Raw genomic sequence first — 20520 nt, 5'->3', positions numbered from 1 at the left:
ACCTTTAAGACTTGATTACCTGTAAAGACTCGCATTCCAACCATTATTTTGTAAATTGAGTCTGTGTCTTTATATGCCCTGTTTGTGAACAGAACTCCCACTTACCTGACGAAGGAGCAGTGCTCCGAAAGCTAGTGGCTTTTGCTGCCAAATAAACGTGTTGGACTTTAACCTGGTGTTGTGAGACTTCTTACTGTGTTTATCCCAGTCCAAAGCCGACATTTCCACATCAAAAACTTGCCCCACACATATCCCCTAAACGTACCCCCCACACCTTAAAGCTGTGCCCTCTTGTAGTCGAAAACTAATTCTGTTAGTTAATGATGATATTAGCACAATAGAGAGGGATGTCTAAGTTCAGGAAACCAAGATGTGGAAATGGTTTGGATAGCGATGAGAAATGGTAAAGGCAGGAAGTCGTTTGTGGGCTATTATTAAAAAGTTATAACAGGGCACATGGATAAGTTCAAAGTAACCAAGCAGAGTCAACATGCTTCTGTCAAAGGGAAATCATGTTTACCCAATTTATTGAAGTTCTTTGAGGAAGTAACCTGTGCTGTGTATGATGAGGAACCAGTGGATTTATTGTACTTACATTTCCAGAAGGTGTCACACTAAAGGTTATTGCAGAAAATAAAAACTTATGTTATAGGGGGTAACATATTGGCATGCATAGAAGATTGGCTGGCTAACAGGAAGCAGAGAGAAGGCATAAGGGTCTTTTTCAAATTGACGAGATGTAATGAGTGGTGCCACAGGGATCAGTTCTGGGTCTTCAACCATTTAAAAATTATATAAATGACTTAGAAGTGATGGATGAGATGGTTGCCAAATTTACTGATGATGCAAAGATATGTACAAAGCTCAGCTGTGAAGAGGACATAAGGAGGGTACAAAAAGAAATAGATAGGTTAAGTGAGTGGGCAAAGATCTGGCAAATGAAATATAATGTTGAAAAATGTGGAATTGCCCGTTTTCACTGGAAGGATAAAAAAGCAGATTATCTAAATGGTGAGAGATTACAGAGCGCTGAGGTGCAGAAGGATCTGGGTGCCCTAGTGCATGAATTGCAAAAGGCTCGTAGGCAAGTCCAACAAGCAATGAGGAAAGCTAATAGGACATTATCAAATATTGTGAGGGGAGGGGAATTGAATAAAAACACTTGTGAGGCCACACCTGCAGTACTATGTACAGCATTGGTCATCTTATTTAAGGAGGATGTGAATGTGTTGAAGGTAGTTTAGTGAAGGTTTACCAGACTAATACCTGGAATGGGTGGGTTGTCCTTTGAGTAAAGGTTAGACAGGCTAGGATCGTATCTGCTGGAATTTAGAAAGGTAAGAGATGACTTGATTGAAGCATATGAGATTCTGATGGGATTTGGCAGCGTGGATGTGGAAAGGATGCTTCATCTTGTGGGAGACCCAGGGGTCTAGGGGTCACTGCTTAAAAAAAAAGAGGTCACTCAATTAAAACAGATATGAGGCTCTGTTCTTGAAAAGGTGATGGAAGCAGAGTGTTTGAATATTTTTAAGGCAGAAGTGGATAGATTCTGGGTAAGCCGATGGGATAACGGATTATCAGGGGTAGGCAAGATGCAGATTTAAAGTTACTATCAGATCAGTTGGGATCTTATTAAATGGTGGAGTAGGTTCGAGGAGCTGAATAGTCCACTGCTGCTCCTTGTCCGTATGTTCATATGTTTGCTCAATTGATCTGAATATCCTTGATTAGCAGAAACCTATTAATCTCAGATTTAAGAATAACAATTGGCACAGCATCCAGACTCTTTGTTTCTCCCTATCTACCCATAGTATTTTCAAAATGTTAATCACATCACTCCCTAAATGTCTAAATTCCAGGGAATATAATTGTAACCAATGCTTGTAATTTAACATGTGGATTCCAGTTACTGTATTCTGACAAATCTACTCTGTACCCAGTATACCCTTATGTATCCTTCCCAAGGTTAGATAGCCAGAACTGAACACAGTATTCTAGGTGTGGTCAAACCAAGGTTTTGTACAGTTGCAGCATAATTTCTAACCACCTGTATTCCCATCCTCGAGATATTAAGGCCAACATTCCTTCAGACTTTCTGATTATTTTCTACATAGGTCCATAATAAAGGGATCAAGGGATATGGGGGAGAAGGCGGAATCAGGATATTGAAGTTAATGACTAACCATGATCAAGTTGAAAGGTGGAGCAGGCTTGAAGGGCCGAATGGCCGACTCCTGTTTCTAGTTTTTATGTTTCCATAATATTGTAATGATTTATGCACATGGGCCCTAAATCTCTTTGTATCTCCATTGCTTCTAGTTTTCCATGGCATGGTGGCAGAGTTGTTAACACTGCTGCCTCACAGCGCCGGGGACCCGGGTTCAATTCCCAGCATGAGTCTGCGCGGAGTCTGCACCTTCACCTGTGTCTGCGTGGGTTTCCTCCGGGTGCTCTGGTTTCCTTCCACAGTCTGAAAGATGTGCTGGTTAGGTGCATTTACCCTGCTAAATTCTCCCTCAGTGTACCCGAACAGGCGCCGGAGTGTGGCGACTAGGGGATTTTCACAGTAAGTTCATTGCAATGTTAATATAAGCCTACTTGTGACGCTAATAAAATAAACTTAAATTTAAATATAAACCACTGGAAAATATTCTGTTCAATCTCTTTCACTTCCAAAGTGGCTGACCTTGCATATATTGAAATCCATTTGCCACAGTTTTGCCCAATAACTTGTTAGTTGTCTGCATGGGTTTCCTCCACGTGCTCCGGTTTCCTCCCACATTCTGAAAGGCGTGCTGGTTCGGTGCATTGACCCGAACAGGTGCCGGGCTACTAGGCGACTAGGGGAATTTCACAGTAACTTCATTTATAGTGTTAATGTAAGCCTTACTTGTGACTAATAAATAAACTTTACTTTATGGACATTCCACTGTCTGTTACTTAGTCATCTCTTCAAGAAATTCAAACAGGCTTTACAGGCATGATCCATATACAAAAGCAAAATATTGTAAATGCTGGAAATGCTCAGCAGGTCAGGCAGCATCTGTGAGGAGACATACGGCATTCATGTTTCATGGTCAATGAAATATGAGAACTGGAAAATGTAAAAATGCGGCATGTTATAAGCAAAGACAGACAGAGCGGGGAGTGGAGAACAAAAGGGAAGTTATGTGATAGGGTGGAAGACTGGAGAAATTAAATGGCAAAAGGAATGATGGTGCAAGACAAAAGAATATGATAAGAAAGGAAAGAAAAAGAAACAATTAGGGGAATTTAACACCACTACTCTCAGTGCCAAGTTTGAAGATGATGGCATTTCATTGCGTGGAAAAATGAGGGATGGGGACCCAATGGCTTTCTCATCTCTCCCCGATTAAGTCTAGAGGGAAGGCTGTCCCTGAGCTAATTGAGGCCTTTAAGTGAGCAATTATTGATCTTTTAAAGGCCTCATCACAGGCACTTGGTGTTTGATTTCGTGACCCAGCATCATCAAGGGGAGGATACACTGAGAGACACCTGCCTGCTTCCTTCCAACCCACAGTCAGTGACCCACTCCTCCAGAAACCCTCATCCCACCCTTACTCACATCTGGCCTGGATCTCTTGGTGATCTTAGGTCTCTGATGGGCGAATTACCGGCAGCAGCCATCGTTCCTGGTGGCACTGATGGGCAATAGAGAGCGGCGGGTCATTGACTGATAGGCAGCTCTTAGAACCATAGAAAATTACAGCTCAGAAACAGGCCTTTTGGCCCTTCTTGTCTGTGCCGAACCATTTTTTGCCTAGTCCCACTGACCTGCACTTGGACCATATCCCCCCACACCCCCTCTCATCCATGAACCCGTCCAAGTTTTTCTTAAATGTTAAAACCACCTGTATTCCCATCCTCGGCAGCTCATTCCACACTCCCACCACTCTCTGCGTGAAGAAGCCCCCCCTAATATTTCCTTTAAACTTTTCTCCTTTCACCCTTAACCTAATCTTGGCAGGCAGGATTTCCACCTTAGGGACCCTAGACCTCAGGGAAGGCTTAAACCCAGACAGTTACGTGCTTGATGTATGCCTAATTCTGGCGGCCATAATTTGGAGATGCCGGGGTTGGACTGGGATGGGCACAGTAAGAAGTCTCACAACACCAGGTCAAAGTCCAACTGGTTTATTTGGATTCACGAGCTTTCGGAGTGCTGCTCCTTCATCAGGTGAGTGGAGAGGTGAGTTCACAAACACAGCATACATAGAGAATTAATTCTGGCGGACCTTCCCTTTTGGAGGTGACGCGGTCTCCTTCTGGTTCTCAAGCCAACAGGCAATTTATGATTGACTCTCGCAAATCATACCTTCTGGGCAGAAGGTATCTGTAGAGGAGATGCAAATAGGAACCACAGAATAATCACAAACAGTTGCTCTTTGAAAAACATGGGGGCAGAGGTTAAGATCTGTAATTGTTGAACTCATTGTTAAAAGTGGAAGATTGCCTTCTTCACCGGCTCCAAAATTTCTGTAACTAAATGCACGTAAATGTTCAAAGATAAAGAAAAAAAATCACTTTTCTTTGAAACTGCTGTGACTTTTTCCTGCTGTTGCTCACAGTGCCAACCTGAAGATTAGTCTAAAGTTAAACCTCTTGGCGTCTCCAGTACAATTCTGGAAGTTTGGTCATCGTAGCTAGAGGGGCACTACAATTTCTCAGACAGCAAGACTGATTCATTTACAAACCAGAAGAGCCCTTTCACCCCAAAGCCCTGCCTTCCCACACCACAGCAGGCTGGAGGCGTACATGCAGTAAACAACAAACAGGGCGAACAAGACTGAGAAATCAGAAGAATTCAAATAAAAATAAAGAGAGTAACAATGCTGGAAATCTGAAATTAAAACAGAAAATGCTGAGTTTTCACAATCATTTTCAAAGGGAAATAGATTCTTTGGTTTCCAGCACAAATCCTTGGAACTGCAGGCACAAGGCAGGAGAAACCTTTATACAAGTCAGTCCAAAGATGTGCAGGTTAGGTTGATTGGCCATGCTAAAATTGCCCCATTAGTGTCCTGAGATGCGTAGGTTAGAGGGATTAATGGGTAAATATGTAGGGATATAGGGGTAGGGCCTGGGTGGGATTGTGGTCGGTGCAGACTCGATGGGCCAAATGGCCTCTTTCTGCACTGTAGTGTTCCTAAAAGGGCTGGTCAAAGGATTGTAGAAATGTTAATGTTGAAGGAGACCTTTGAGCTCTGGATGGCAAAGGGGAGTATAATCAAACTGTGAAATCTGAGGGATAGATGGTCAATGAAATTTAGGTGTCCAGATAGCCAAGTAATTTAAACTCGCTTGCAGAGTTTCTAATGGGACATTATGGGTGGGAGTTTCTGGCCTCGCTCGCCCCGAAACCAGAAAATCCCGCACAAGGTCAATGGACCTTTCCATTGTCCGGCCCTCACCCTCTCCGATTCTCGTGGCGGGCGGCACGATGGCACAGTGGTCAGCACTGTTGCCTCACAGCGCCAAGGACCCGGTTCGATTCCTGGCTTTCGTCACTGTCTGTGTGGAGTTTGCACATTCTCCCCGTGTCTGCGTGGGTTTCCTCTGGGTGCTCTGGTTTCCTCCCACAGTCTGAAAGACGTGCTGGTTAGGTGCATTGACACCGGAGTGTGGCGACTAGGGGATTTTCACAATAACTTCACTGCATGTTAACATAAGCCCACTTGTGACACTAATAAATAAATTTTAAACTTTCCTTCCTCAGATAAGGACACCAAAATTGCACACAATACTCTAGATGTGGCCTCACCAATGCCCTATACAATTGCAGCAGAACATCCCTATCCCCATACTCAAATCCTCTCGCTATGAAGGCCAACATACCAGTTGCCTTCTTTACTGCCTGCTGTACTGCGTGCTTACATTCAGCAACTGATGCACTAGGACTCCAGGGTCTCATTGAGTATCCACCTCTCTCAATTTACATCCATTCAGGTAATAATCTGTCTTCCTATTATTGCTACCAAAGTGGATAACCTCACATTTATCCACATTATACTGCATCTGCTATGCACATGCCCACACACTCAGCCTGTCCAAATCACGCTGAAGCATCTCTGCATCCTCCTCACAGCTTACCCTCCCACCCAACTTTGTATCATCTGTAAATTTGGAGATAATACATTCAGTTCCCTCTTCCAAATCATTAATATATAATGTAAACAGTTGGGGTCCTAGCACAGATCCCTGCGGAACCCCACTAGTCACTGACTGCCAATTAGAAAAATACCCATTTATGCCAATTCTGAAAAAGTTAAAAGTTAAAATATTAGGTTGGGGTAGGTTGGGGCAGGTTCAGGTCAGGTCATGGAGCGGAGGGGTGAGAGAGTTCGTCCAGCTGGCATGGGTCGGGTTGGGTGGGAGTGGTGAATTCAATATGGGGGGAGGTCAGGGGTGGGAAATACCATGGGGTGGGTGCCCCGTGTGGGGACCAGTCTGGGTATTTGAAATAGTTGTGCTGAAGTTAGAAATGGTTTTATTTCTTTTAATTTTTTCAGAGTAACTATTATTGTAACACAGGCAGAACCATCCAAAGTTAATGATTTAAATCGCTTTGTCAGATCACTCCCAGCGCTGCACAATTGTCCAGTGCTTCTGGAAAATTGCCACATCAACCTTTATCAAGGAATTTAAGAGAGGGATTCCCCAGTGCATCCCTGGGGTATCCCCCAATTCTAAGGCTGAGGAGCCAGAAAGTTACAGGACTTTATCTTACATCTGATATTCTTGCCCATTCACTTACCTTGTCCAAGTCCCCTTGAAACCCCCTTGCATCCTCCTCACAACATACACTCTCAGCTAGTTTTGTGTCATCAGCAAATTTGGCAATATTGCATTGTCCTGACATCTAAATCATTTATGTAGATTATAAACAGCTGTGGCCCCAGCACTGATCTTTGCAGCACCCCACTAGTAACAACCTGCCATCCTGAGAATAAGCCATTTGTTCCTACCCTCTGTTTTCTGTACATTAACCAATTCTCAATCCAAACCAGTATATGACCCCAATCCCACGACCTCTAATTTTGTTTACTAACCTCCTGTGTAGGACCTTATCAAAAGCCTTCTGAGAATCCAAGGACACTATATCCACTGGTCCTCCTTTATCAATGCTACAAGTAACATCCTCAAAAATACTCCAACAGATTTGGCAAAGATGACTTCCCTTTCATAAACGCATGTTGACTCATATCATTAATTTCTAAGTGCCCAGTCATCATATCTTGAACAATAGATTCTAACATTTTCTCTGCTACTGAGGTCAAACTAGCACGTTCTTGGTTCTCTGTTTCCTTTCTCCCTCCCTTCTTACATAGTGCAGTTATGCTTGCTACTTTCCACTCCACAGGAACCATTCCAGAATCTATACAATTTTGAAAGATAACCATCAATGTATCCATTATCTCTCTAGCCACTTCCTCTAACAATCTGGGACTTGGCTGATCATTTATCAACCTTCAATCCAATTAATTTTTCAAGTAGAAACTCTTTATTCATTCTATTTTTTCCAGTTCCTCATTTTCAGAAGCCTTTGATTCCCTTGAATTACTGTTAATTAGAGATACCCATATATAAAGTAAATTTTGGTCACCCATACTACTGTATCACCCATTGTTACATGCAGCGCTAATTTCCTGATGTATACGGTGCCCAGCGTTACCACAGGTAACAGGTAACAGGTAATTAAGGCGGCAAATGGAATTTTGTCCTTCATTGCTAGAGGGATGGAGTTTAAAAACAGGGAGATTATGTTGCAGCTGAATAAGGTGCTGGTGAGGCCACACCTGGAGTACTGTGTACAGTTTTGGTCTCCTTACTTGAGAAAGGACATACTGGCACTGGGGGTGCAGAGGAGATTCATTAGGTTTATTCTGGAGTTGAGAGGGTTGGCTTATGAGGAGAGACTGACTAGACTGGGGCTATACTCATTGAATTCAGAAGAATGAGGGGAAATCTTATAGAAAACAGATAAGATTATGAAGGGAAAAGATAAGATAGAAGCAGGGAAGGCTCGGGTCACTGTCTGTGTGGAGTTTGCACATTCTCCTCGTGTCTGCGTGGGTTTCCTCCGGGTGCTCCGGTTTCCTCCCACAGTCCAAAGATGTGCGGGTTAGGTTGATTGGCCAGGTTAAAAATTGCCCCTTAGAGTCCTGAGATGTGTAGGTTAGAGGGATTAGTGGGTAAAATATGTGGGGGTAGGGCCTGGGTGGGATTGTGGTTGGTGCAGACTCAATGGGCCGGATGGCCTCCTTCTGCACTGTAGGGTTTCTATGAGCCTTTCTATAAGTTGCTTCCACTGGCAGGTGAAACTAGAACTAGGGGGCATGGCCTCAAAATTAGGGGGAGCAGATTTAGGACTGAGTTGAGGAGGAACTTCTTCACACAAAGGGTTGTGAATCTGTGGAATTCCCTTCCAGTGGAGTAGTTGATGCTGCCTCATTTAATGTTTTTAAGACAAAGACAGATAAATTTTTGAATAGTAAAGGAAGTAAGGGCTCCAAGATGGTGAGTGGGCAGGTAAGTGGAGCTGAGTCCACGAAAAGATCAGCCAAGATATTATTGAATGGCGAAGCAGGCTCAAGGGGCCAGATGGCCTACTCCTGTTCCTAGTTCTTATATTCTTATCTTCTTAACACTTCAGTGACCTATAAAACAATTCCCACCAGTATTTTCTGCCCCTTGCCATTTCTACGCTCCACCCAGACTGATCCTACATCTTGCTCCTACATCCTAAGATCCTCTCTTACGAATGTACTGATCTCATCCCTGAGTAACAGCAGTACCCCATCTTCTTTCCCATTTTGTCTGTCCTTTGTAAAAAAACAAATATCCTTGAAATATACTTGAATATTCTGATTAGTTTAATTCATCTGGAAATCAAGAGCACTGAAAACCAGATCAGTAAATTCCAAAGCTGATTGCCCATCAATGAGGGGATCAAATAGCTTCATTCCATTCCTACTTTCCTTTGGAAATGCTAGATTTAGTTCCATATAAGACCAAACCTTCCCTGTTTGCCCTACCCCCACATCTTATTACTTTTCTTCTCCAAATTGTTGACTAATTCCTTCTTAACTTGTCCAATAAAATATGCGCTTGTGCAGCGCAAAGGCACCTTAGCACTTAGGCAATAGCTTTATACAATCTTCCTTTGATTTTTGTTAGTCAACCTTAGAAAGGATAATTGAAAAGAAAATCGTGTCTGGCCAACACATCTGCTTGGCCTCTTCCCCACCTCTGACAGCTGCCCAAGGTGGATCCATGGTGCTTACTAGCAAAATGATAACAAGATGGCAGCAAAATAAATCACTGCCACATATATATGTGCTGTACTGTTCTATGTTCTATATAATCAGAGTGATACCGCACATCCAAATCAGAATGTGTCAGAATGGAGTGAAATCAAATTGGCCGTCTGATATTTGAGTTGGTATTTTAGATTGAATGGTCACCTCTAACAAAGTACATGAGAAGCCCATAACACAATGTTCTATTTCTTAAATGGAGAAAGGCCATGCCCTTAGAGGTCAGGGATTTTCACAGTAACTTTATTGCGGTGTTAATATAAGCCTACTTGTGACACTAAGAAAATAAACTAAACTAAACTAAGCTAAATTTTTAAGCTTGCAAGTTACTGGAATGAAGTCTTGCTCACAAGAGTGCAGGTTTTGTATCAACCTTATCAAGTTTAATGATTTATCTGCAAGCTATGCAATCATTGGTCAAGGCTCAGGTGCTAGGAGCCTTGAATTCAAATATTTACTCCAATGTGCCAAGATTGAAGCGAATAAGATATCACCTGATATAAATCATGAACTGTCAATTGGGTAACATCAAGCTTGAGTTTTATAAGGTTATCAGAATGGGATAGATTGGAAAGATAGATCATAGAATCATAGAACCTCTATAGTATAGAAGGAGGCCACTCGGTGAATCAAGTCTGCACTGACTCTCTCTGACAGAGTACCTTAACTAGGCTTTTCCCCTACCCTATCCCTGTAACCTCACACATTCACCAGAGCTAATCCATCTAACTTTCATATCTTTGGACACTAAGGGGCAATTTAATCCACCTAACCTGCACGTCTTTGAAATATGGGAGAAAACCAGAGCACCTGGAGGAAACCAGCACAGACACAGGGAGAACATGCAAACTCCACAAAGACCGAATTGAACCCGGGTCCTTGGCGCTGTGAGGCAGCAGAGCTAACCACGATGCCACCATACCGCCCCAATAAACCTTCCCCAGCCAGGAATCAAACCCGGGTCACGGCGATGAAAGTGTCGAATCCTAACCACTAAATCACCAGGAAAGCTAAAGGAAGAGTAAATAAAAGGATCTAATCAGCTGTCACAACTTGAGAATATACTTGCAGGACTTTCCAGTCTATACTTGGTAACATTACCAATGATCCAAGAGAATCTACTACCTAAATTTTTGAATGCAAAATTCTAAGTTGATACTGCAATACTGAGGGAGTTCATCACTGTTGAATGTGCTGAGTTTTGGATAAGATGTTCAGCCAAGGCCATGACTACTCTGCTGGATGGATGCAAAAGATGCTTGTGACATTATTTTGAAGAAGAGCAGGGGCGTTATCCCTGGTGTCCTGCCAAATATATGTTATTTATCTGTCAATCAACATGGCTAAAGCGACAGAATGTCTTATCATTTATGAGAGTTTGCGATACACAAACCGGCTGTTGCATTGTGGATCCAGAACTGGCTTGCCTGCAGAAGGCAGAGAGTGGCTGTGGAGGGGTCTTTCTCTGCATGGAGGTCAGTGACCAGTGGAGTGCCCCAGGGATCTGTTCTGGGACCCTTGCTGTTTGTCATTTTCATAAATGACCTGGATGAGGAAGTGGAGGGATGGGTTGGTAAGTTTGCTGACGACACCAAGGTAGGTGGTGTTGTGGATAGTTTGGAGGGATGTCAGAAGTTGCAGCGAGACATAGATAGAATGCAAGACTGGGCGGAGAAGTGGCAGATGGACTTCAACCCGGATAAGTGTGTGGTGATCCATTTTGGCAGATCCAATGGGATGAAGCAGCAGTATAATATGAAGGGTACCATTCTTAGCAGTGTAGAGGATCAGAAGGACCTTGGGGTCCGGGTCCATAGGACTCTTAAATCGGCCTCGCAAGTGGAGGATGCGGTCAAGAAGGCGTACGGCGTACTGGCCTTCATTAATTGAGGGATTGAGTTTAGGAGTCGGGAGATAATGCTGCAGCTTTATAGGACCCTGGTTAGACCCCACTTGGAGTACTGCGCGCAGTTCTGGTCACCTCATTACAGGAAAGATGTTGAAGCCATTGAAAGGGTGCAGAGGAGATTTACAAGGATGTTGCCTGGATTGGGGGGCATGCCTTATGAGGATAGGTTGAGGGAGCTTGGTCTCTTCTCCCTGGAGAGACGAAGGATGAGAGGTGACCTGATAGAGGTTTACAAGATGTTGAGAGGTCTGGATAGGGTAGACTCTCAGAGGCTATTTCCAAGGGCTGAAATGGTTGCTACGAGAGGACACAGGTTTAAGGTGCTGGGGGGTAGGTACAGAGGAGATGTCAGGGGTAAGTTTTTCACTCAGAGGGTGGTGGGTGAGTGGAATCGGCTGACGTCGGTGGTGGTGGAGGCAAACTCGTTGGGGTCTTTTAAGAGACTTCTGGATGAGTACATGGGATTTAATGGGATTGAGGGCTATAGATAGGCCTAGAGGTGGGGATGTGATCGGCGCAACTTGTGGGCCGAAGGGCCTGTTTGTGCTGTGGCTTTCTATGTTCTATGTTCTATTTCCTCCATTACAGCTGTGAAATGTTCAAAGTACCTCATTGGCTCTCAAGTGCCTTGGGACATCTATTTGTCTGTCTGTTGGTCTGTCTACCTATCTATCAGCCTTTCTTTCTTTTGTTCTTTCTCTCTTTCATCCTCTCTTCCTTTCGCTATTTTAAAAAAAATTTTCCCTTTCATCTTGGGTTCAATCTTCCAGCTCATCATGCCAGTGGGATCTTCTGGACCTGCCAACGGCACACTCCTGCCATCTGTTTCCCGGTGGCGTGGGGTGGAATCAATGGGAAATCCCATTGTCAGTAGCAGGACCAGAAGATCCCACTGCCAGTCAATTTACTCCCGCTGCCAAGAAAACACCACAGAGAAGCCAGAGAATCCCGGCACTTGTCTTTCTTTTTTCGCCCTTTCTCTCATTTTATCTTTCTTTTTAGCCACTTAATGTATTTAAGAAAGAAGTAGACACTGAAGGCATCAAGGGGCATGGGGAGACCGTGGGAGTATGGCATTGAGGTAGAGGATCAACCATGATCACGTTGAAAAACAAAAGTTAAGGTTTATTTATTCATCACAAGGCTTACGTTAACACTGCAATGAAGTTACAGTGAAATTCCCCTAGTCGCCACACTCCGACATCTATTCGGGTCAATGCACCTAACCAGCACGTCTTTCTGAATGTGGGAGGAAACCAGAGCACCCGAAGGAAACCCACGCAGACATGGAGAGAATGTGCAAACTCCACACAGAAAGTGACCCAAGCCAGGAACTGAACCCGGGTCTCTGGCACTGTGAAGCAGCTGTGCTAACCACTGTGCCACCGTGCCGCCCATTGAATAGCGAAGCAGGTTCGATTGCCTGCTCTTATTTTTTATATTTCTATGTTTCTCTCCTTTTTTCTTTCTTTCACTGCTTGATATTTGCATCCAAATTAATGATAAAATCACATGAGATCATTACACCAAACACATCAGCAGAGCACTTGATAAAGCAAACTGAGACTTCCTGCTTGACTCCAACATTTATCTCAGAAGTTAATCCGGAACACTGTTGATATTTCAGTTCAGTGTGTGGAGAGTACCAGCTCAAACAAGTTTGGAAGATCATATCGTCATATCATGGACAGAATTCATGTGTTCTTTATTTACTCCCTGCGATCAATATGTTTATTTGCACAATGTTTTCTTATCTTCAGGGTGAGAATCCCAATTAAATAATATCCAACAGCAAGCTTTTCATGAGTTTAAAAATAGAGGTTATTTATTAACAGACACTTGCCCCAGAGTCTTAGTCATTTGACTCACACACACAAGGATTAGATGCAGATGAAGATAAAACAACAATTTTTCATTGTCTCATTCCTTTCCATGGCAGGCCTGTAGTTTTGTAAATGGGTTGATGCTTCAGTTGAAGTTAAGGTATTGCAAAGCAAAGGATTTTCTCTGTAAGATGCAAAGTTTCTTGTAGTCAAATATCCAGGAGGTTTGTACTCAGGTGTACTTGAAGTTAGAGCTAGTTGAGGAGAGTCTATTCTCCCAGTTTTAAGGTATTGTGCTGTTTATTTGGGCAGCACGGTGGCACAGTGGTTAGCACTGCTGCCTCACAGCACCAGGGACCCGGGTTCAATTCTGGCCTCGGGAGACTGTGTGGAGCTTGCACATTTTCCCCGTGTCTGTGTGGGTTTCCTCTGCATGCTCCAGTTTCCTCCCATACTCCAAAGATGTGCAAGTTAGGTTGATTGGCCATTATAAATTGCTCCTTAGTGTCATGGGGATTAGCAGGATAAATACTTGGGGTTATGGCCCAGGTGGGATTGTTGTTGGTACAGGCTCGATGGGCCATATGGCTTCCTTCTGCAAAGTAGGGATTCTACAATTCTATGACTGCCTTGGCTGATTAAATGGCTCATAGTTGATTTGATGGCATTTTGATGGAAGTCTGTCTGCAAAACAGCTTTTGTGTTTTAAAAAGAAAGTAAAAGGTTTGGATGACTATGTGACCTTTTTCAAAGTCCAAAGTCCTTTTTCCAATAAGGTGAATGTTTAAATTGATTATACATCCTGTGTTGTGGCTTTCACATCTTGAAAATTTGAAACAGCCATTGTCTTTTGCCAGACTTTTACTACCAAGGGGCATAGAGGGAATTTGGAAAATTCCCAGCTCAGCCTGCTCACAAAGACAGGATCTTCATTATCAGGGAGTGGATGGGTGATGGAATAAAGGCTCCACCCACCCCCCCTATACCCTCATAGCAAGCTATGCCCCTCCACCCAGCTGACCTGGGAAAGAGGTCAGAGTCAGCCACAGGGGATGCAGGTGCCTGGGCAGGCTGCTTATAAGACCTGCCGAAGTGCTGTGAAACTTCGTCTCAGTGAGAAGAAAATAACAAGGGCCCTCAAGGCCTCATCCCATGCCATTTCCATGCCACCACCTGCCTCAGCCCCCATGCCCATCTATGTCAGCTGGTGGCCCCATGCCCCATCCACACCATCTTATGCCCTCCATGGCTCCTAATTCACCTATGCCAAACTATGCCACTTATATGCTCATTGATCCACTATACACTCTATAGAACCAGTGAACCCTCAAGTGACAATAAGACATGCAAAAAAACTTTAAAGAAGTCATTCACTCATTACTTTCCATTATGTTAAAGTCCTTTCACTGCAGGGGTATGTGGCACATGAAGACAACCTTTTGAACTCACCTCTCAAATTGCTCCTTCATGCAGGATATAGTTCATGACACCTCTGAGGTGCCAGGAACTATGACTGTTTAAAAACCTGGCCCAACTCCATGAACATTGCAGAACGGTAGGCTATGTCTATCATTGGAACTGGCCAGGCTGAGTGCTGGGTGTGGATTTTTGACGCAAACCATCCTGCACCATTTAAAGACACTTCTAAAAACCAGCCTGGGATAAAGGTTGGAAATCCCAGAATTGGGACCCACTTGTTATTTCCAAAAGGCTCTTGAGTCATCCTGACTTGGAAGAAATCCAGCCCTTTGGATCTGAATAACTCATTCAGTTTTAATTTTTTCTTTTGAATTAGTTTCAGGTAAATACGTTGAGTCAATATAATAACTCCAGGAGTCAGCTGTAAAGGAACAGTGCTTTTATTGCACAAAATAAAGCAAACAGCCATCACAACAGATCTCAACCAGGACTGAAAGATAATTGGCCCACCCTGCTTTATAAAGGGCTCGGTATACAAGCTCCTGGTGAGTTAATTACACCTGGTGATTCAACCACCTGGTGAGTTAATTACAATCCCCAGGGAGCTCATATTCAACAAGTCCAACAGGGAGGTCAATTAGTGATTCCCCATGCAAGTCATAGGGGTTATCACAGTCAGCATCAGTCTGGACAGTTCCTTTTGTACTCTCTTGAGACAGGGGAGTGTTTCAATTTACAAGAGAAGGCAGGTGATTTTCAGATGGCCATCTGTTTGTAGACAGTCGTAGTCAGTTTAAAATATGAAAGTTAGTCTCAAGTTCAGAATATACTGGGACATGATAATAGGATCAGGCAAAAAACCTTCTCTGACCTATTTGATTTAATCCTTTCAAAACAACCATCCCCACCTTACTGTATTTGGCTGTTTCTTAAATCAATCCCAAGTCTTGACCTCAATCATCCTTCATTGAAACCTGTTCAATGTGTAGGATTTCCCTTTGCCGTTCTAAACTCAAATCATTCTCTTATAGAGCATTTGACAATTATTGGTCCAGGTTTTTCCATGTTTTTACTTTTAAGAGTTGCTTCTGTGATGTTCTTTTCAAAGATGGCTGTGATTCTCCCATCCCGCTGCGCTATTTGTTTTAGCGCAGTGAGACAGGAGATTGGTGCTTCGGCCAATTCATGGGGTTTGCACAAGCATTCGCAGTTGGGAGGCCATCAGTGCGGGGTCACTGTGCATGCATCAATCTCGGCACTGACAGATCGGAACATGCACAGCGCACTGATTTTAGCCTCTCCAGCGGGGATAGGCCCGCCACCTGAAACTTAATGATATTCACGCTGAAGGTCTCTGCAGTGCACAGAGTGTGGGAGGTTTGAGTCTGAACTCCCACTGAAAAAACGTGAATTACTCCGGTTTTCATGCAAATTCGACACTTCGAATTTTTTTGGGAGAATTCCACCCCATGGTAGCAACTGCAAATCAGAAAAAAAAATGCCTAACATGTTAATTAAAAATTAAAAACTTTTTATGGTGTTCACTTCAACACAGTAAGAAGTCTCACAACGCCAGGTTAAAGTCCAACAGGTTTATTCGGTAGCACAAGCTACTAGCTTTCGGAGTACTGCCCCTTCATCAGGTGAGTGGAATTTCAGTTCACAAACAGGGCATATATAGACACAAACTCAATTTACAAAATAATGGTTGGAATGCAAGTCTTTACAGGTAATCAAGTCTTAAAGGTACAGACAATGTGAGTGGAGAGAGGGTTAAGCACAGGTTAAAGAGATGTGTATTGTCTCCAGCCAGGACAGTCAGTGAGATTTTGCAAGCCCATTCTCTTCCTGTTGGGGAACACTTCAGCGGTCACAGGCGTTTGGCCTCTGACCTTCGGGCAAGCATTCTCCAAGGCGGCCTTCACGACACACGACAATGCAGAGTCGCTGAGCAGAGACTGATAGCCAAGTTCCGCACACATGACGACGGCCTCAACCAGGATCGTGGGTTCATGTCACACTATCTGTAACCCTCACGACTTGCCTGGGCTTGCAAAATCTCACTAACTGTCCTGGCTGGAGACAATACACATCTCTTTAACCTGTGCTTAACCCTCTCTCCACTCATTGTCTGTTTCTTTAAGACTTGATTACCTGTAAAGACTCGCATTCCAGCCATTATTTTGTAAATTGAGTTTGTGTCTTTATATGCCCTGTTTGTGAACTGAAATCCCACTCACCTGATGAAGGGGCAGTGCTCCGAAAGCTAGTGGCTTGTGCTATCAAATAAACCTGTAGGAATTTAACCTGGTGTTGTGAGACTTCTTACTGTGTTTACCCCAATCCAACGCCGGCACCTCCACATCATGTTCACTTCGACACCAGATGATGGTGAGTCCTCGGACTTTGTGGAACTCAGGTCCATCTGCCAAAGTTGGTATAAGTTTTGTCACTTTTGCACTTAGCTCAATCAGGTGGAAAATGCAGCAAGAACAGAGTAATCCAGCTGAAAGAGATGCAGCAACAATGAGTAGCTACAAAAAAACATGGAAAGGAAATTTGGATTTTTCCATGAGAATAAAGTCCATGGGATGGGATTAAACAAAACTATATCAGATAATTTCATGTAGTCTTGAAAGAGAAGAACATGGAAGAGAAACTTGTATCATCCATTGTATTAGCTGAAAGCAAAGGTATTAACCATGGCTGTGAAGAGGACAATAAAACATGACTGACAGTCCCACAGCTGATAGGAGCCATGCCGAGGCAAAAAACATGCGGGGATTTGCAATGGGGGGAAAAAGGAGGACGAGAGCAATTTTAATCCACCATGTGTTCGTTATTAATTCTTCCATTTCTAAGATAGCCAAACTGATCTTTGAAAGGCTGATTTGGAGCATTAAGACCCTACGGAATCTCTGAAGCAAATGCGACAATGCTTATGTATGTCCACTTACATACAGAGCTTACAGCAGCAGAGTGAGAGAAGCCCCAGAGTGAAATTTGCAGCCTTTGACTTTCAGCGTACGTTATTGACACTTCAAGGAAACAAAAATCAAATAATATGTTGTTTTCACCAGTATTTGTTGCTGCCCTTTCTCTCACTTCATTTCGAGAAGGAAGAGTAAATTTCTGTGAAACTGATTTACTTTGGCAGTTTATAATGTAATTTAATAGAACTACCAATCACTTCCACAGAGTGGAGACAATTTGTCTTGCATATTCCTACATTGGTATGCTTAGAAGCACTTTATCTAACCTTATGCTATAACAATGCATACAAGACATACTATTCCCTTGAAATGCTGAGCTATGATCATTGCAGTTTAAATCACTTGAGCCTGGTAGTTACCGTTTACCTTTGAAAATGCTCAGCTGACATCCCTCAGCTCTTTTAGCAGAGACATGAACCTATTCATCTTATGGCGGCAGTAAACAGCACATTTATTTAAATATATGTGGCTTGATCGTACAAACTTGACATTCATATTTCTTGGACAAGACACTTAAAATCAGATTTATGAAATCATACTACTGATGGAAGACTGCCTAACCAAAAACCACACTTCAGGAATTAGGATGTGTGTTCCCATGATTTCCTGTTCATTAATGCGAAACACGTACCTGGATTCTCCATTCTTGATTCTGCAGGGTGAAGGATGTCTGCTCAGAGCAAAATTTCATTGTATCAAGCTTCTGCTGTCAGAATTGGCTTGCCATAAGCAAAATAAAACTGTGCACTTTAGTTGTCTATAGCAATAGTACTCCTATTTTGTCAAGGGGCACAGTTCAAAATCTTTGTGTATGCTATCTGTTGGAGTTTGCAAATTCTCCCAGTGTCTGCGTGGGTTTCCTCTGGGTGCTCCGGTTTCCTCCCACAGTCCAAAGATGTGCAGGTTAGGTGCATTGGCCATGCTCAATTGCCCCTTAGTGTCAGGGGGACTAGCTAGGGTAAATGCATGGGGTTATGGGAATAGGACCTGGGCGGGATTGTGATCGATGCAGACTCGATGGGCCGAATGGCCTCCTTCTGCACTCTATGATTCTACCATTCTATGATTTTATTCTACTGGCTCAACAACATACCAGAGATGACAGAGAAACAAAGGCTCATCTGAATGAGTATGTAAATTTGTACCACATATCATTTGTCACTGTGAACATATATATATACCAGGATATGGGCTAATATAACTGATATAGTCTGGGCCCATATCACACAGAACCTTTACTGCTAACACCTTCCTACCGAGCAAGAGGGAGAAAAGCAGTAGGTGTATTGGAACACAATCATCTGCAAGTCCCCCCTCCAGGCCACATGCTGCCCTGCTTTGAACATACATGAGAATATGAACATACATTGCCATTCCTCTGGAACTTCTCACCTAACCACCACTTTGGAAGTATCTTCACCGCATAGACTGTAAAAGTTCAAGAAGGCCGCTTAGCAGAACCTTCTCAACTAGGTGTTACATGTATGTTTGTTTTTACTGGCTATGGAATGGTTGTAGATACATAGATGTCCAGTGTATGAGCATAACTTTATACAGATATATAAGACTCAGTCTAAGCCATGAGCACGCAGACTCCTGGTCCTGTGACTCTCTCTTCCATCATCATGTGGGCGGTACTGTTTCTCCAGTCCCACACATTAACCCTTTCAGCTCTGAACATCCTAATATGACACTTAGGATGGATCACAAATACTTAGGATGGATGACAGAGATGTTGATATCCAAAGAGAAAGAAGGAAAAAAGCAGAAGGATCCTGCACTCCCAATGGGAATTATTAATACCAGAGTATGTAATTTGCTTATAAACAAATAGACTAAAGGATTTGGCAGTTTCTTTTCATGTAGACAATCAGTTAAAATATGATCAAGAAATGGCCTGTTTCTCGCACTCTCTTGATTGGACAATAATCCTCACCAAATGACCATTCTTCAGCACTGAATCCAGACAGCTGGCAGACGACTCAAAAACACTGCAGTCAGACCTGATCCTAACCCTCCGCAGTATTCGAACGCAGCCACTGCCAAGGGGGAATATGGCAATCAGGAGTGGCACCCGTGGCCAATTTTATCCACCCTAGCTCTGAGGCACTGAGGCTAATTGTACCACCATCCTGGCTGAAACCAGTTAACGCAGTGCAGTCGGAGAATTAAAGCTGCACCCTTTCTGGTCTCTATAGTTCAGCTACTCACTGCTTTAGCCAGCTGAGTCATGAGGTAAGCCGAAAAATCAATGGAACTGCTCTATTATATTTCTCTCCCTTTTAATAATACGGCAAGAGTAATTTGCATAAATTAGCATAACAACATGTTAATTGAATACAGTGTGAACTCAACAGGTGCAGTGCTTAGATCCATCTCATGTCTAACTCACAGCAGACTGCTAAAAAAAAATTACAGGCCATCGTTATCGTGCCTCGTAATAAACATAAGCGGGTGCTTGGGCCTGGCATGATTTATAACCGTCATTTCGGAACAAACAGCAGAAAATCGCAAAGCAACCAATAAATATCTATTATTGTCACTTAGGCATGTACAATGATTTTATGTTTAATCTATCAGAGGGGATGCTCACGGGTGAGTTGCTGAGCTGAGATATCCCTTCATGGACAGCACCAGGTTCCAAATTAGCACCGGCAACTAACAAATTTGTTAATTGGATTTTAATAACAGCTAACACAGCAGCTGGATCAAACTCTCGTGCACGCCCAATAGAGCAGATCAAGTGTAGGCCATTAGTAGCTGTGGGTGAACTAAAACCTAAAGATTGGGGTTGGGGGTGAAAGGAGAGAAATCTGTTTGCTCCCATCCTCTATATTTCAGTAACCCCAAGATATCAATTTTAAAAGATTTAATTTTAACATCTCAGCCGATTGCTCCCCCCAAGGGTTTCACATTAATTCCAGTTCTGAGGCGGCTGTTGAGTAGGCTACATGAACATTTTTGGCCTGTGAGTTGAATACCTGAAGTCTGTTTTTTTTTAAGCGGAAGGTTATTTTTATGAGTTGCTCGTGAAG

General features: G+C 43.1%; 1 protein-coding gene across 1 annotated transcript in view; it reads right to left on the bottom strand.

Annotated features, from left to right (window-relative positions):
- Window positions 1-3651, bottom strand: part of dcc (DCC netrin 1 receptor) — an 868461-nt gene extending 864810 nt beyond the window's left edge. The window contains exon 1 of the mRNA XM_078241787.1: window positions 3590-3651. Within this exon, the coding sequence (XP_078097913.1) occupies window positions 3590-3651 (62 nt within the window). The remainder of the gene's footprint in view (window positions 1-3589) is intronic.
- Window positions 3652-20520: the final 16869 nt, after the last annotated feature.

Source organism: Mustelus asterias, chromosome 1 (genome assembly GCF_964213995.1).
Source record: "Mustelus asterias chromosome 1, sMusAst1.hap1.1, whole genome shotgun sequence".
NCBI classification, from domain to species: Eukaryota; Metazoa; Chordata; class Chondrichthyes; order Carcharhiniformes; family Triakidae; genus Mustelus; species Mustelus asterias.
Note: the sequence above shows the minus strand (reverse complement) of the source record. Positions and strands in the feature narration are given on the sequence as shown.